Source organism: Ranitomeya variabilis, chromosome 4, assembly GCF_051348905.1.
Source record: "Ranitomeya variabilis isolate aRanVar5 chromosome 4, aRanVar5.hap1, whole genome shotgun sequence".
In the NCBI taxonomy this organism is placed as follows: Eukaryota; Metazoa; Chordata; class Amphibia; order Anura; family Dendrobatidae; genus Ranitomeya; species Ranitomeya variabilis.
The window spans coordinates 17,352,353-17,370,102 of record NC_135235.1 but is presented as its reverse complement, the minus strand read 5'-3'; the positions used below and the strand labels follow the sequence as shown (position 1 = coordinate 17,370,102).

General features: G+C 51.3%; 1 protein-coding gene across 9 annotated transcripts in view; it reads left to right on the top strand.

Annotated features, from left to right (window-relative positions):
• ADD3 (adducin 3) overlaps positions 1-17,750 on the top strand; it is a 66,423-nt gene that overhangs the window by 32,445 nt on the left and 16,228 nt on the right. For 5 of the 9 annotated variants that reach the window (XM_077258065.1, XM_077258060.1, XM_077258064.1 and 2 more), the window contains 9 exons: positions 8,359-8,574; positions 13,124-13,262; positions 13,488-13,532; positions 14,184-14,335; positions 14,772-14,852; positions 14,973-15,122; positions 15,556-15,699; positions 16,419-16,517; positions 16,964-17,146. In XM_077258065.1, coding sequence (XP_077114180.1) covers positions 8,380-8,574; positions 13,124-13,262; positions 13,488-13,532; positions 14,184-14,335; positions 14,772-14,852; positions 14,973-15,122; positions 15,556-15,699; positions 16,419-16,517; positions 16,964-17,146 — 1,188 coding nt within the window. In that variant the 5' untranslated portion in view covers positions 8,359-8,379. Of the gene's footprint in view, positions 1-8,358; positions 8,575-13,123; positions 13,263-13,487; positions 13,533-13,836; positions 14,022-14,183; positions 14,336-14,771; positions 14,853-14,972; positions 15,123-15,555; positions 15,700-16,418; positions 16,518-16,963; positions 17,147-17,750 lie in introns of those variants that run through there. The other 4 variants (XM_077258063.1, XM_077258067.1, XM_077258062.1 and 1 more) reach the window with 2 other exon arrangements.

The window sequence follows — 17,750 nt, the reverse complement described above, 5'->3', positions numbered from 1 at the left end:
TCACGCGCATTAGTATACATGGATCATTCCTTATCAACCTCTGTTTAGTTTAGACGGGATAATGGTGGATCCTTAAGTCCTGGCATTCCATTCATGAACCAGGAGGCCCAGGATGTGCAGCGCTCTATCTCCTCTCTTAGTGGCGCACCGCACTCTTTTTATCTCTCACCGCCTACTGTGCTGTTTTTTCCGAATGTCTGATCCATTTCCTCTTTTCCATGCTCTTGTTTTTCGTCCTTGCGCCTGGGATGTGACCTGCGACCCTTTACGCTCCAGGCGCATTCACCAGATAGGCAGCCAAGTGTGGTTATCATAGTCATTGCAGTCCAGCAGTGTAGCGGAATAAAAATCAGCCGGAATATTCCGAACATTGTGACTAGCGCAGCACTCCTGGCTCCCCCCTCTTTTATAGGTCGCAGGCGGTCTAATTTATGGTTTGTGTCTAAACTGTAATGGATATAACTTCCATGTGTCCAGTCGTCTCCTTACCAAGTGGAGCTGCAGTGTAAAGCATGAGGGAGTAACGGAGCATGTGAATGGACATAACTGGAGATACATGTCACCCTACAACTGATAATGCAGCAAAGCCACCATGATGTGGTGTTTTGTAACAGAGCACAGCTGCAGTGTAAAGTATGAAGCATAGGAGTGGATGTCAGTAGACTGAGCTGGAATGGCTGATAACAGCGGTGAAGTGGCGCTGGCATATAGACAATGCTTCAGCATTAGGGTAAATGGGGGGGTGCAGACTGCCACAAGGGGCAGCACTGGTCACCATTGGTGTAGATGAGAAAACAATCTGATCAATACATCAGAGATGATCTCCTCGTCCCTCCTCCGGTCACAGGACCAGCTCCAGCTGACAACTTGCCATACACGGCCAAACTAGTAGTCTTGACAGTGGTTGTCAGGCAGCTCGCCCATAACGGACAGAATTGAATTTGACTCCCTGCATGTCACCTAGAGATGGGCACTTAAATCCATATAAATCAGATTTTGGAGAGGTTTATTTCTTTTTTCTGCCCAGTTTGGCATCCATCTGGAAAGGACAGAGAAGATGCTTTCTGCAGGAGGGAGACTGAGAAGCTGCAGAGGAGAAAGATGAGGGAGAGGGGGAGGGAGGAGGATGGGGTCCCGAGGAAGGGGGGAGAGGCGGATGGGGTCCCGAGGAAGGGGGGAGAGGCGGATGGGGTCCCGAGGAAGGGGGGAGAGGCGGATGGGGTCCCGAGGAAGGGGGGAGAGGCGGATGGGGTCCCGAGGAAGGGGGGAGAGGGGGATGGGGTCCCGAGGAAGGGGGGAGAGGCGGATGGGGTCCCGAGGAAGGGGGGAGAGGCGGATGGGGTCCCGAGGGAGAGGCGGATGGGGTCCCGAGGAAGGGGGGAGGGGCGGATGGGGTCCCGAGGAAGGGGGGAGGGGCGGATGGGGTCCCGAGGAAGGGGGGAGGGGCGGATGGGGTCCCGAGGAAGGGGGGAGGGGCGGATGGGGTCCCGAGGAAGGGGGGAGTGGCGGATGGGGTCCCGAGGAGGAGAGGGAGGGGCGGATGGGGTCCAGGGGGCGGGGGAGGGGAGAGGCGGATGGGGTCCAGAGGGGGGGCGGATAATAAGTCTTTATTTTTATATAGCGCTAACATTCCGCAGCGCTTTACAGGTTGCACACATTATAATCACTGTCCCCGATGGGGCTCACAATTTAAATTCCCTATCACTATGTCTTTGGATGGGGTCCCGGGGAGAGGGTGGGGTTCCACAGATGGAGGGGTTGCTTGTTTAGCCAGTGTGTATGCTCAGTCTTCACTACAGTTGTATCTTTGTGTGTGAACCAGGAGGTCCAGGATGAGCAGCGGCTAAGGGCAGATTATTATCCTTTACTGCAGATCTTGGAATTGCAGGAGTTTAGGTCTTTCCTCGTCATCAATGCGGCGTCTCCATGGAGGAATCATTTCCTCCCAGGAAGAAGCTCGATAACTGGGGAAGCCGCAGCCACTTAGAGGGCGACTACCCGGCGTCTGTCACTGAGTCCTGTAAGGGCCGATGCTTCAGCTTCCTGCCGGCAGGAGGGGCCCCCTACATGGAGGAGCGACCCCCTACATGGAGGAGCGACCCCCGCACACTGCGCCAGCTTCATCCTCTGTATATAGTAATTTATTGTGTTCTTGGTTTTGCCCCCAGACATTATCCATATGGTAATTTGCATATTCCGCAGTGATGCAGAGAAGCCCCCTGTGCCCCCATATCCACAAATCTGCGGGGTCCCCACAAGAACTTGCACTGATTCTTATTTTTCAGCTGAGCCCCCCATGTACGACACGCTGCTGTTTATTACGCTGATGCTCCTGACCGCAGATTTTTATACATCGGATTAGTCTGTTATTTCACCACCGCACTCAGAACCGTAATTATTTCCTGACCTCGTTGTTCCAAGTGAGCAGTCGAGTGCCGGATCCCCGCTGCGCTGCCAAGATCCCAGAGCGAGCGCTCATCTGGAGACAGGAGATAAATCCCATAACGTGGATCCCTGTAGAGGACTCCGCAAGGATCTGTCCAGATTACCAGATCTTCTGGATTATTGGATTCTCACATACAATTACTGTATATATATACTACATCTGTAAGGTTCTCTGAGGCTGTTTATTTATTACTGCTGGTGCAGTCACTGTGTACAGTTAGGTCCATATATATTTGGACAGAGACAACATTTTTCTCATTTTGGTTATAGACATTACCACAATGAATTTTAAACAAAACAATTCAGATGCAGTTGAAGTTCAGACTTTCAGCTTTCATTTGAGGGTATCCACATTAAAATTGGATGAAGGGTTTAGGAGTTTCAGCTCCCTAACATGTGCCACCCTGTTTTTAAAGGGACCAAAAGTAATTGGACAATTGACTCCAAGGCTATTTCATGGACAGGTGTGGGCAATCCCTTCGTTATGTCATTCTTAATTAAGCAGATAAAGGGCCTGGAGTTGATTTGAGGTGTGGTGCTGCATTTGGAAGGTTTTGCTGTGAAGTAAACATGCAGTAAAGGAGCTCTCCATGCAGGTGAAACAAGCCATCCTTAAGCTGCGAAAACAGAAAAAACCCATCTGAGGAATTGCTACAATATTAGGAGTGGCAAAATATACAGTTTGGTACATCCTGAGAAAGAAAGAAAGCACTGGTGAACTCATCAATGCAAAAAGACCTGGGCGCCCACGGAAGACAACAGTGGGGGATGATCGCAGAATAATCTCCATGGTGAAGAGAAACCCCTTCACAACAGCCACCAAGTGACCAACACTCTCCAGGAGGTCGGCGCATCAATATCCAAATCTACCATAAAGAGAAGACTGCATGAAAGTAACTACAGAGGGTTCACTGCACGGTGCAGCCACTCATAAGCATCAAGAAGAAAAAGGCTAAAAACATCTAAAAAAGCCAGCACAGTTCTGGAAGAACATTCTGTGGACAGATGAAACCAAGATCATCCTCTACCAGAATGATGGAAAGAGAAAAGTATGGCGAAGGCGTGGTACAGCTCATGATCCAAAGCATACCACATCATCTGTAAAACATGGTGGAGGCAGTGTGATGGCTTGGGCATGCATGGCTGCCAGTGGCACTGGGTCACTAGTGTTTATTGATGATGTGACACAGGAATGAATTCTGAGGTATTCAGAGCCGCCATACTGTGTGCTCAGATCCAGCCAAATGCAGCCAAACTGATTGGTCGTCGTTTCATACTACAGATGGACAATGGCCCAAAACATAAAGCCAAAGCAACCCAGGAGTTTATTAAAGCAAAGAAGTGGAATATTCCTGAATGGCCAAGTCAGTCACCTGATCTCAACCCAATTGAGCAGCATTTCACTTGTTAAAGACTAAACTTCAGACAGAAAGGCCACAAACAAACAGCAACTGAAAACCACCGCAGTGAAGGCCTGGAGAGCATCAAAAAGGAGGAAACACAGCGTCTGGTGATGTCCATGAGTTCAAGACTTCAGGCAGTCATTGCCAACAAAGGGTTTTCAACCAAGTACTAGAAATGAACATTTTATTTAAAATTATTGAATCTGTCCAATTACTTTTGGTCCCTTTAAAAACAGGGTGGCACAAAAGCTGAAACTCCTAAACCCTTCATCCAATTTTAATGTGGATACCCTCAAATGAAAGCTGAAAGTCTGAACTTCAACTGCATCTGAATTGTTTTGTTTAAAATCCATTGTGGTAATGTCTATAACCAAAATTAGAAAAATGTTGTCTCTGTCCAAATATATATGGACCTAACTGTACATACATTGCACAAGTAGTAAATGCTGGATGGTTTGAGCTTTGCGCTTCAGCTCTAATCACCAATAATGGAGCGCCCCTTTAAGACCAGTGTTGCGTGCCTGTGCTGCGCTCTGCCCCTGGTGATGAGCCGCTTACACAGATCTTTCCTGTTATAAGACACATTTGTGATTCTCCAGCTGCTTGTAATAACGGAAAAACATTGCGACCTTCCTCGCAGTCCCCACGTCGGACGCTGTCTGCCTGCCAAATGAATCCGCAGCGTCCTTTCCATAACCCTTAGTAGCTCTCCAGCGACGAGTGTGCTACAGGGTGGGAGGGGAAAGCTGACATGTGGCGGAGACCCTACTGTGCGCCATATTGTACCTGGTCATCCTGGGCGGAAAGCTCCGCCACCAACCCCGAGACCATTACAGTTCTTAATGGGGTTATTACCCTGATTGCAGCTTTGGATGTTACTAGAGTAAAAAATGGGATAATAAATAACGCAATGGTGCACAGTGGTTTTTGTTTTTTATATATACACACTGAACCAAACTTGCAGCTTTGGATGTGATTAGAGCAGTAGAGGCATCTGCAGTGTCTCGGAGGGTCCGTCCTGTTAGTCTGTGTGATGTGATGCAGATAGACCCCACGATGGCTGATCTCAAGGCCCCAATGGATGGTTAGGAGATGTGGCCCCTCACATTCGAGGGCCGCCCCATGGTGTCGCGTATAAGGGATGATCGGTGCTGCCTTTCTCCGTCTGGCTCTTCAGGTTATATAATCTTATGAGGATGATGTCAGACTCCCAAACTTTGTCATGTTAACCCCCGCCAGCTGCCGGAGCTGCGATCACATGGATTCATTGCGCGTTTCCAGCCTTATAACCGCTCACTTGGGGGCTCTTAAAGGGCATTGACCATCCGGGAAACCCGTTATCACCAATTAGGGTAGCACAGGGACACATCTGTATAATTTTATGTTGCACGTATTTAACCAGATTTTTCCAATATTCAAACAAGAAAATAGCTTTTGCTACATTTGTGGCGAGTGTTTTCCCCGCCCCTGTAACATTATAATAGGCTATAATCACCAAGGCCGTAAGCAATGCTCGACCGGCAAGGAATGGTTGGGATTATTTATCGTTTTTAACTGTCACAATGTAAAATATTGCGTGTCAGAAGCGATGCGAGACCGCCAACGCGTTTCACCGCTTCCCATACACTTGTGCACACAGCTTGGTTTTGGCCCCTGTCTGGTTCAGCTCTCATCTGATGAGGAGGCCGTTAATATTAGTGGATGTTATACTTCTAGAACCCACACAGTTTATATGGGACACCCGCTGACGCGTTTCACCGCTTCCCATACACTTGTGCGCACAGCTTGGTTTTGGCCCATGTCTGGTTCAGCTCTCATCTGATGAGGAGGCCGTTAATATTAGTGGATGTTATACTTCTAGAACCCACACAGTTTATATGTGACACCCGCCAACGCGTTTCACCGCTTCCCATACACTTGTGCACACAGCTTGGTTTTGGCCCCTGTCTGGTTCAGCTCTCATCCGATGAGGAGGCCATTAATATTAGTGGATGTTATACTTCTAGAACCCACACAGTTCATATGTGACACCCGCTGACGCGTTTGACAACTTCACACAAACAGTTTGGTCCTTGTCCTCCATGGGATATAGTAGGTGCTGCGTGATATTAGGTCTCCTGGTGATGGCCCATGCTTGTCAGGCAGCAATAAAGCTCCCCTTTGGGGTTAATGAGGCCGGGCATCGCTGACGCATGACTTCATGGCTCCTCCAGTGACTGGCACGGGCGCCCGTTCCTGCTTTCTCTCCCACAATGAGACGCCTGTGTCTTTAGAATCTGATTCTCTGCAGCTTTCTATAGACGCAGCACCGAGCGCACTACAAGCGCCTGTCATCTGCCAGCAAGGTCTCGGCAGCTTGTGACCCAGGCTACGTGTGACGTGTGCCTGTCCCAGATAATTGGAGCCTTTTTTAATTTTTTTTTATTTCTCTCCTAATTAAAATCTGAAAAGCGAGCGAGGTGACCCGGCCGTCCCAGCACGTAGCGAGCACACGGGCCTGAACGCAGCACCACTCTCAGAATTTACTGGGGTATTACATCCTTTTTTTCTTTTTTTAAAGGGACCGTACACCTAGAATCCACTTTCTCACTATTTTGTACAGTCTGTTGCTCTCTTATATCAGCCAGGGCTGGGCCGAGGCTGTCTGCAGTTTACATCAGTGGGATGAGTTAATGTCCAGAAATGTCGACCTCTGTGATTTTTGTTAACTCCTTATTTCCTCTAATAAGATCCATGTGCTTCGGCCCGACATGCTCTGGGGTTCGTCCTGGCATCAAGTGCGTGAGCAAATTTTAAGTTGAGACTCACACAGGTAATGCTAAGAGGCTCCTGAAAATAAAGCGCGGCAGCACTATGCAGAATCTGGTGTAAGCTCTCCGCAGGACAGAACTAGGGAGAAATAAAATTGCAGAGTTTTGAATGCAGCTTTGGCTGTGATTGGAGCATGCAATATTGAAGCACTTCATCTTGCAGTGTCCTTCATGTCCGTATCTTGTGTAGGAGGAATAATGGTGGCACATGGTGTTAGTTGTACTCTTCGCCATCCACTGCTGCGGTGACTTGTCGCACTGCGTTACCGCTTTGGTCACCGATATTACAAATCTGGAGTAAAATCCAGATTCTGGGAGCCGAGCGCTCCTCCAACGCCGACGGAAAGTGGTTTGTTCTGGTGGAATGATATAATGGATACATTGTAACTGTTTGTATCACAACTCCGGTTGTCAGGGGCAACAGTCACATCTGTGATTGCAAAGCTTTAATCATCATGTGGTCCTGCTGACCGCTGGATGACCGTATGTCCCAAAATGGTCTGCAGGCCGAGTTCGCGGCACAGGCCATAACCGTACCGCCATGTGATGCCCACGAGCGCGGTTTTATTTATGTTCTCGGCTGATATCATGTTTATCCGGCATCAATGAGATATTACATCGTCACAATGAAGATCTCTGCTGTCAGTAAATGGGAACATCACTAGGGAGCATCATCTCTGTGTAAAACCTAGCCTGACCTAGCCTGTCGCAGCTGAGGGTCTGTTACAGCGTATGGAGTTCTGTCAGCATCTAAAAGGTTAACAGAGAGGACAGGAAAGCCGCTGTCATGTGCAGATGGTGTCAGAACAATGAATAGGAAACGGACTAGAAAAATACACAAACACCCCTGAAATGGGTCCATGGGAACAGGGAGGGTCCGGAGGGGGGACGCGGCGATTCTAGAGAAAAAAAAAAGTTCATAAAGTCCAGATGTCAGGAAAAGTTAATGATAGGAGAGCTTAGGTTGTGACCTTGGCTCTAGTGATGTCACCCGGTCTGCACGATGACATCACTGATGACATCACCGATACCCGGTCCAGCAGGTTCCTGATGAACTTTTACTTTCTGCTTTGATTTCTCACCATTTCTAAGTTCTCTGCTTGGTGTCAATAAATGAACTCTTTCCTATTTACATCTAGGAGGAGAAATAGCCCGAGCTCACACTGCATACTGCTGAGGGTTTGTCGCAATATCGCCCAGTCCCGGTGGTTACACTGTATCAGTCTGGCGTTTGGACACTATTGTGGCTCTGTAGGACGTCTCCATTCTTGTAAATACATTTTTCTGGCAGGAAGCGGATATCTTGTAAGTGAAGATGTGTAACCTGCGGTGGATTAGAAAGTGGCTGCGCAGATGTTGGCGAGGATTAGTGGGGGCTTCTTCAGGGGGGTCTGTGCACTCGGGGCTTGTGGCGTTGTGGACGTGGCCGCTGGTGTTTTCTACGCTGTCAGATAATCCCTCGTCTTCGCTCCGCCACGTGACCCTCTCAGGTTTCACAACAAATCTGCGGCGCAGTCTGGACGCGGGGGGGATACGGCCATCTGTCTGCTGGGAGCATTTGTGTCACCGCCATGTTCACATCAGGTGACCTTGTGCCACCTAAGAAAACCCGAATGTCGCCCTGTATGGGGGCTCGTTCTCCCAACTTATAAGGTGGTCGGAGTAATGCACTCTGGGTAATGGCCTGCTTTCTCTTTCAGGTGAGACCCCGTGACTGCGCCATGAGTGCCGGATCCAGCCAGGGGGTGATCACCTCCCCTCCCCCTCCCAGCATGCCTCACAAAGAGCGCTACTTCGACCGCATCAATGAAAATGACCCCAGCTACCTCCGGGAGAGAAACATGTCCCCCGACCTCCGCCAGGACTTCAACATGATGGAGCAGAAGAAGAGGGTCACGCAGATCCTCAAGAGCCCGGTGAGTGGGTCCGACCCAAAAGTTTCGCCTTTGTGTCTGGAAACAGTTAATCTTTGGCTCAGGATGGAATTGTCCCGGTAACATTGGTATAGTGAGGCGCAGCAGAGGTGAGGCGAGGGGGTGAGGTGCAGCTGAGGCGAGGGGGTGAAACGCAGGGGTGAGGCGCAGCAGAAGCAAGGGTGTGAGGTGCAGCAGGGGCAAGGCACAGGTGTGAGGCGCAGCGGGGGCGAGGGGGTGAGGTGCATCAGAGGCGAGGGTGGGGAGCTGCAGCAGAGGTGAGGGGCAGCAGGGTCTAGGCGAGGGAGGGTGTGATGCGCAGCAGAGGCGAGGGTGTGAGGCTCAGCAGGGGCATGACGAGGGTGTGAGGCTCAGCAGGGGCGTGGTGAGAGTGTGAGGTGTAGCAGGGTCTAGGCGAGGGTGTGAGGCTCAGCAGGGGCGTGGTGAGGTTGTGAGGTGCCACAGGGGCGAGGGTGTGAGGTGTAGCAGGGTCTAGGCGAGGGTGTGAGGCTCAGCAGGGGCATGACGAGGGTGTGAGGCTCAGCAGGGGCATGACGAGGGTGTGAGGCTCAGCAGGGGCGTGGCGAGGGTGTGAGGCTCAGCAGGGGCGTGGTGAGAGTGTGAGGTGTAGCAGGGTCTAGGCGAGGGTGTGAGGCTCAGCAGGGGCGTGGTGAGGTTGTGAGGTGCCACAGGGGCGAGGGTGTGAGGTGTAGCAGGGTCTAGGCGAGGGTGTGAGGCTCAGTAGGGGCGTGGTGAGGTTGTGAGGCGCCACAGGGGCGAGGGTGTGAGGTGTAGCAGGGGCGTGGCGAGGGTGTGAGGCTCAGCAGGGGCATGGTGAGGGTGTGAGGCGCCACTGGGGCGAGGGTGTGAGGTGTAGCAGGGTCTAGGCGAGGGTGTGAGGCTCAGCAGGGGCGTGGTGAGGGTGTGAGGCTCAGCAGGGGCGTGGCGAGGGTGTGAGGCTCAGCAGGGGCGTGGTGAGGGTGTGAGGTGTAGCAGGGTCTAGGCGAGGGTGTGAGGCTCAGCAGGGGCGTGGTGAGGTTGTGAGGTGCCACAGGGGCGAGGGTGTGAGGTGTAGCAGGGTCTAGGCGAGGGTGTGAGGCTCAGCAGGGGCATGACGAGGGTGTGAGGCTCAGCAGGGGCATGACGAGGGTGTGAGGCTCAGCAGGGGCGTGGTGAGGTTGTGAGGTGTAGCAGGGTCTAGGCGAGGGTGTGAGGCTCAGCAGGGGCGTGGCGAGGGTGTGAGGCGCCACTGGGGCGAGGGTGTGAGGTGTAGCAGGGTCTAGGCGAGGGTGTGATGCGCAGCAGGGGCGAGACGAGGATATGAGGCGTAGCAGAGGTGAGGGTGTGAGGCGCAGCAGGTTTCGCGAGGGTGTCATCTGTGACAAGTGATGATCCCACCCAGTTATCTGTGATCATTTCTTGTCCGGGTCAAACATTAGTCCTAAAAAGTAGGAGACAAACTCTGCTCTGCTACATTTGTGCTGTGCGGCCACAGCTGGTGGAGCCTGGATTTCCAGCTTTGGGCCTCAGATAATCCTGTCTGCTGGCTGCTCTTTAGTCAGAGCCGGCACCCCGTGGGGTCCTCTTCCCGACAGACCCCGGTGTTGGCCTCCACTTGCCCGGCCAGGGCTGCAGGGCTTTGAAATTCTTCCCTCGCTCGTCTCTGTGCCTCCGCTTCATTACACAATCACAAGTGTCCGACTCAATGGGGAGCAGCGGGGGCGGAGGACGGGGGGAGCTGGATCAGGGCTGCAGCCCACGTTAACCCTTTAAGAGGGGGGGTTAGCTTGCAGTTGGAGGAGCCTGCATTGCAGCAGCGGAGACCTGAACCCCTCAACCTGATGGCTTTCAAATAGCATGAGTGCGCCCCCTGCTGGAGATGGACTGCATACACAACCTCTAAACTTATGCGTCTTCAGTGAGGGGGGGTCCTAGGTGAGACCCCTCATTCCTAAATCGTATTACAGCAGCCTGGTGTTGGGTTGTCAGATTTTCTTTGCAAAAATGAGTTCAGGCGGCGATCCTCTTATTTTCTGTGGAGCCTCTGAAGTTCAGGCAGGTAGAAAAGAAGTTCCATAAAATAGGTGCAGCTGAGATTGGTGAATGGGTTTAAGAAAATCGGGGAACCGAGAGCTGAAGGGCGGCCGGTAAGGAGGAGATCGGAGGGCTCTGGATTGGACGTCATCTGGGGTTACGTGTTGATGGCCACGAGTCCCACGCAGTTTATTGATGTGGGTTCTGCTTTTATTTTTCTACATAGATTTTGTTTAGTGCTGAATTGTTGTACAAAATCCTATGAGATGCCGGTTAGAGTAGAGCTCGGTTAACGGGTGCAGCACGGGAGGAGACTTGGGAGGGAAGGATTGTATGGAGATCCTTGAAGTGTGAGGAACAAACCAGCGGATTCTGCTCTCCATCCAGACAGTCACACATGGTGGAAACGTTCTGAGACTATAGTTTTATTGATGATTTGCTTCTGGTTGCAGAGATATTCCGGAGGGTAGGTGCAGCACGAGAGAAGACCTGAATAAGAGTCTCAGGATAGGGGGGATAGCTGGTGCAGACCCTCCAGGTGTGGGGCGGGGGGCACTGTACGGCCAGTGATCAGTTGGCTGTGATTCTGCAGGATTTCTTCATGTGGGTCTGCTGTTCTGTTTCTTGGTTTTAGCATAAATGGATCATATAAATCTGTTTCCAAATTTTTATAAACTTTTCAAAGAAGCTTGTCAGCAGCATTTTCAGTAGGTAATCAGAGGAAGAAATATGAACGACTGTTTGTGTTGCATTGTTCAATTTGTCTTTTCGTCATGCAAACAGCCCAGTGTGCCTTGGGGTCCCTGGCTCCTCGCCGCTGCCCCCCCTGGCTCCTCGCCGCTGCGCCCCCCCCCCCCCCCCTGGCTCCTCGCCGCTGCCCCCCCCCCTGGCTCCTCGCTGCTGCTGCCCCCCCTGGCTCCTCGCCGCTGCCCCCTGGCTCCTCGCCGCTGCCCCCTGACCCCAGTGAAGACAGTCTGCTGCGTGTCGTTGTCTCTGGCCGGCGCTTGCGCAGTTTGCTACGATGTGTTGCCCGTATCCTCAGACTCGTACTGCGCATGTGCTCACCAAGAGGAAGTGGTGCATGCGCACGGTCAGTCGGTCGCAGGGGTGACGTCTTGCAATGGAGACTTTTGTCTCCACGGTCGCTCATGCAGTGTAGGGCCGTGCCGGACAGGAAGAAGTGAAGAGGAGCCATGGACCACCATTGACCCGTCCATCGCCTACTTGGAGAACTTGAAGTATAATTTACAGACAGAAAAGAAGCCAAATTTTGCCTCATCAGATGGCGGTAAGATGGCTATCAGACTACCCTACCCTGGTTCCTTGCCGAAAATGCTGCCGACAGCTTCCCTTTAGGTAGAAAATGTCTGTCTGCCCGGTGGATACATGATCTAGAGGATGAGTGAAGCACATGAGAAGACCTGAGGGTCCTAGAAGACCATGGAAAGGATTTTATATTGTTGCTGACAAGTAACCGGTGTCCACGCTGTCCTGGAAGGAACCTTTGCTGGTCGTCTGCGACTGCAATTATTGATGAAGGATGTTTGAGTCTGAGTGTGTCGGGTGGAAAAGCGTCCCGGAGACTAGGGGCAGCATGTGAGAAGATCTGGACCTGGATGAGTCAGTACTAGGCCGGTACCTAAGCTTTAGGTTTGGCTGTAGCAGTGAGTTCCAGAGCAGAGGAGCAGCACGAGAGAAGATGGGGAAAGGTGCAGCCGTTCAGCTGAGGTTTCCGGTTTTAGGACTGGTCCCACTTTCTCCTGGTTTTTGGGCACTTTTCTCCAGCACTCTGAGTCACTGGTGGGATTTTATTTCCCGGCGTTTCCACAGATGGATGAGCTGTTGCTGGAAGTTTCCCAGACTCTTGTGTAGGAGGAATGGCTGACGTGCTGAGGGTCGTCCTCCTACACGACTGACCCATCCTGATAATTAGCGGCTCCTACGCCCCCGGCAGTAAATTAATTAACGTCAAAAAGCCAATGAACGTCTGTAATTCTTGCCAACAAACGTCCTGCCGGCTGTGATGGCAGCTGAATTGTTCTGCTGCAGAACTCGCTGATACACTGAAACGAGGCGATAATGCAAGGGGGTCCACCCTGAGTGTAATGTCCGTAGACGGGTGCAGGCCCCAAATACTGACCACCAGGTTACGGGCAGATCCATAGGTTGTCACTGGTCAGAACCAGGGGTGACACGTCCTTGTGACGCTGATCCCTCCGCTCGCTTCAGTCGGACCAAGGTGTGCAAATCAGAGTTGTTGCCGTCATTGCACATGTGCACTCAGTTACATCTCGTCGTGTGCTCCATTCACCTCCAGAGCTGCGTTCACCATCCGGATGCTTAGGTGTCGTCTTCGGAGCTGTGGGACTTTTCCTCAGCAGAATTGTGAATGCAGCTCTGAAGGTGTGAAAGGAGAAGACGACACAATGTAGCAAAAGGAGAAGATGACACAATGTAGCGCAACATGAGATAAAGCACAGACCTTTCTCTCTGTAATCCTCCTTTTTGTTTTTTTCAGGCTTTTCGCGAAGATTTGGAAAGTCTCATTCAGGATCAGAGGCAGAAAGGAAACAACCCGACGGGGCTGCTGGCGCTGCAGCAAATCGCCGACTACGTCATGGCCAGCTCGTTCGCCGGCTTCTCCTCGTCTCCGCTCAGTACGTTTTTGGTAACTTTGTAGATTTGCCTGAGTTTGAGACCAGATTTCCGCTCCGTAGTGTCGGTCAACCTTTCCCCCTACATTAAAGGGGCGTTTCGTCGGAGCCCGTTTTTATTACAGGTGTATAATATGTCCGGGGGAGGGGGGCATTTACTTCTGGGTGGTCTAGCCGCTCGATTAACCCTATGCAGTTCGGTTGTCTAATGCAATGTTTTGTTTGAAGACAACAGGCCGTTCAGCCCGACGAGCCCGAAACTTCCGGAAGGGGGTGAATACTTCTTCTTGTCGCTCTGTGTGCGCTTCTGTCTGTAGATATGCAACCAGCTTAAAAAAAATAAAAAAGGGAAACGCCCTGGGGCGTGAATATTATTGAAATCCCTTTTTCTGCATATAGATTTTCAGCCGAGGACTTTTCACCCCGGGCGCCGGCCTCTGTGCAGGATAGTTTGGCAGCCGCTCCAGTAATAAGTGAGATGATTGTGGTTATCATCAGCGTCGCCCATGTTTCTTGGCCGCGTCCCGCACGGCACGCCCATCCATAAATGTGTCCCGAGGGCGACTGATAGGCAGGTACAAAGGTTTGGCAGCTGCAAACAAGCTGAAGGGCTCGGCTGCACCTTCATAACCACCGCGGGGAGAGCGGCGGCGGCTGCCGGGGATTAAATCCTCCACGGCTATAATTACCGGAGCCTGACCCCCTGAACTTGGTCACCATGTGGTGTGGCGCCCCCTGCTGATCACACTGCCATGGGGAAGGGTAGGGCGCTTTGGCTTTTTTCAATCATTTGGAAACTTTTGCTCCTAATCGCCTTTTATATCATTATTGCTGCAGCTTACGTCCGTCCTGCCTTACCGGGGGCTTTTACTGGAAGGGGCGAAGGGGGGAGGCGAGTAATTAATCTCCACTCTTCTCCTCCAGGTCTGGGGATGGTGACTCCGGTGAACGACATCCATCCGGCCGTCGAGGGCTTGTTGGCCAAGGGGGAGAAGCTGACTCGCTGCAAGCTGGCGTCCATGTACCGCCTGGCCGACCTCTTCGGGTGGGCGCACCTGTCCAACGCCTACATCACGGTGCGTGCATGATGACTTCTGCAGCTTTTCTTCTGACTTTCAATTTTTCACCATTTTTTTTTCTCAAGATCTCTGCTTGCTGTGAGTGAGTTGTATTTTACCCTCCTAAGTCGCTTCTCCCCTTCGTTACATCCATGTGCAGCGGGATCGGAGGGGTTTCAGCTTCTGGATGAAAACTGGAATGTTTCCATTCATTTGACAGCAAGCAAAGATTTTGTGTGAAAATAAAACAAAGATGTGGAGGACGGTAGGTGCTGCGGACTCGAAAAGTTGCAGAAGTTTTACTACTTTTTTGCATTTTTTTTGTGTTCAAAGTTTAGTGTTGGAAGTTGGTGCAGTGACACATGACGGCCATCAGGGGGCACTGCGGAGGAAAATAATCCACTCCTGGGTTTCGGCCTCAAAAATGTGTAATTTTTCCTTTATTTTTCTGCAGGTTCGGGTCAGCAAAGAGCAGGACCACATCCTGATCATTCCCCGCGGGCTCTCCTTCTCTGAAGCTTCGGCCTCTAACCTGGTAGGCGCGGCGCCCCCCACCATCATTGCCCCCCACCATCATTGTCCCCCACCATGGTCATGAGCCGCTGACGCTATTTTCTTCCGGTTTCCTAAAAAGTGTATTTGTGTATTTGTACAGGTGAAACTGAACATCATTGGTGAAGTGGTGGATCAGGGCACAACCAACCTGCGCGTCGAGCCGTCCGGGTTCAGCCCCCACGCCGCCATTTACTCCACCCGTCCCGACGTGCGATGTGTGATCCATATACACACCCCCGCCACTGCCGCGGTGAGTGACCCCCGGCCACAAACACACAACTAGCGCCAGACGACAAGGATAGCTTACAGGGGTCTTCTGCATTGTGAAGGGAAAGCTTCTGAAGACCCCTGCTTGCTGTAGACCCCTGCTTGCTGTCATCCACTAAGAACCTTCACTGTGGACGTTCGGTGGAGCATGATCCATCCTGATGTGATGGACTCGGAGGAGCGCGGCTCCTTACATGACGGCCATGATGGCACAATCTCGCCATCACTGGCCTGGCCGTACCCTAACGAGCCGCGCTCCCGTGTCATCACACGACCGACTGCCGATTCTCTACACAATGAATGGTCACGTCGATGACAGCAAGCAGAGGTATTGATGGCCACTCTCCCTGTGCACAGAACACTCCATCCGTCGTAGGCCATATTTCGGCTTGTACTCAATCTCTTCCACTCCTCAGGTCTCATCCATGAAGTGCGGCATCCTACCCATCTCCCAGGAGGCCTTGCTGCTCGGTGACGTGGCGTACTACAATTACCAGGGGTCCCTGGATGAGCAGCAGGAGAGGATCCAACTGCAGAAGGTTCTGGGGCCTCGTTCTAAGGTAACGCTCATAAGTAATGAAGATCTTACTTTGTGTTAAACATCTGCGCAAACCATCGGCGCACAGAGCGACCTTCTCTACATCACGAAGCAGCAGCCCCATGTAATGCTCCTCACAGCTGAGGCTTTGGAACAGTTGCGTCAGTGTAGACACCATGTGGAATCCGGACTGATACATTGTAACAAACTATCAGGACAGAAGGGAGACTTGGCACTTGATGTGCTTGGCACTTAGAGGATTACACTGGATGCAATTGTAACAAACCCTCATCTGTGAGAAGTAAAAGTTCAGGACTAGGGGTCGATGCTTCCATTCACTGACAGCAAGCAGTGAAGAACTGATTGAAATGTGTAATGATTAAGCTTCATTTCTTGCCTTGCGCTCGGTCTGTACCTGGCTCCGGTCCGTTGGAGGCGCCGTTTTAGCCTCCTCGGGGGGGGGGGGGGGCGCCGCCGCTTTAGCCTCCGTGGGGGGGGGGGGGGCGCCGCTTTAGCCTCCTCATCTGCGGGGGTGCTGCTTTATTCTCCTCGTCTGGGGGGGGGTTGGTTTTGGCGCCGGTGCTTTAGCCTCCTCATCTGCAGGGGGTGCTGCTTTATTCGCCTCGTCTGCGGGGGGCGCCGCTTTAGCCTCCTCATCTGCGGGGGGCGCTGATTTAGCCTCCTCGTCCGCTTGTAGTGTTCTCGTCCACTTTTGTTATACTGAGGTTCTTCTCTCCGCAGGTCTTGGTTCTCAGGAATCACGGGGTGATGGCTCTCGGGGAGACGGTGGAGGAAGCCTTTCATTACATCTTCAACGTGCAGCTGGCCTGCGAGGTCCAGGTAGCGGCAGGAGACTGATATTATTACTCCACTCACATCCAGAGCTGCACTCAGCATTCTGCTGACGTCCAGTCGGCTCTCAGGCTGCAGAACGTCACATCCCTCATTGGATGCTACTTCAGTGTCTCATACAGCCTCCTTTATGGGGTGTAAACACTTTTGCAATCTGATGATACTGTGGACGGTAACATTAAAGGGGTCCCCGGCTAAAATAGTCTTGTATTATCTCCACTGGAGCAGACACTTGGTATTGGTACAGGGGTTACATCCATCTAGTGAGTCTGTGGACTGGGGGACCCCTTTAAGGCTCCACACAGCTCTACAAGGTTAATAGCCAAAGATTTTTGTTCCTTTTCTGCAGTTCTTTGATTTTATCGTCAGAAATAAAATGCCCGGGGTGATTATCTGGGCACCCCCTGTGCTCCATTAATTGTCATTTTTGGCAGGTACATGCCTTGGCCGGGTCTGGAGGCATAAACAACCTTGTGCTGTTGGATTTGGAGAAGTATAAGCCCCTCACACATGCCTTGGCCGCAGGAGGCGGGGGAGGGGTGAACATGGAGGGGCAGCACAAGTGGAAGGTCGGGGAACTGGAATTCGAATCGCTCATGCGAATGCTGGACAATCTGGTAAGTGGATGACACAATCTCTACTGCAGCTTTAAGGGGGCGTCAAAGATTAATTCGGCCCCTGAAGAACTCTGAGGACGAGCAGCCGGGGCCCGAGCTGATCACATTCGGTTATATTCCTTTTGTAACTCACCATCTAGTGGCTGTTCTGTGGTACTGCACCTCTCCTTGCAACCAGAGCTGATGGGTTCAACTTCACATTTTATTTTTTTGCATTCTTTCTGATTATTTTTAATATTTCTATTTATTTTATTTTTATCTCATTTTTACCTTGTAGCTTGTATGATAACTCCGTTTTATTTAATAAGAGTACCATCTAGTGGCTTTGGTACTGCACCACTCCTTGTAACCACAAGATGCTTTTTTTTTTTTTGCTTTTACGAACTTTTACTCATTTTAGATTCTAGCAATTCTACAAATTTAATAGCATGGTGTAGTCTGTTTTACATTAATGTACCTCTCTGCAACATCTAGTAAGTTTGTTTGCATTTGTTAGTATATTTAATATCTATTTTTATTATTATTTTTTTAAAAGATGCAAAACTCCATTTTATTTTACTAAAAAAACACAACCTTTGTGTGGCCGTTTTTCGGGACTGCGCCT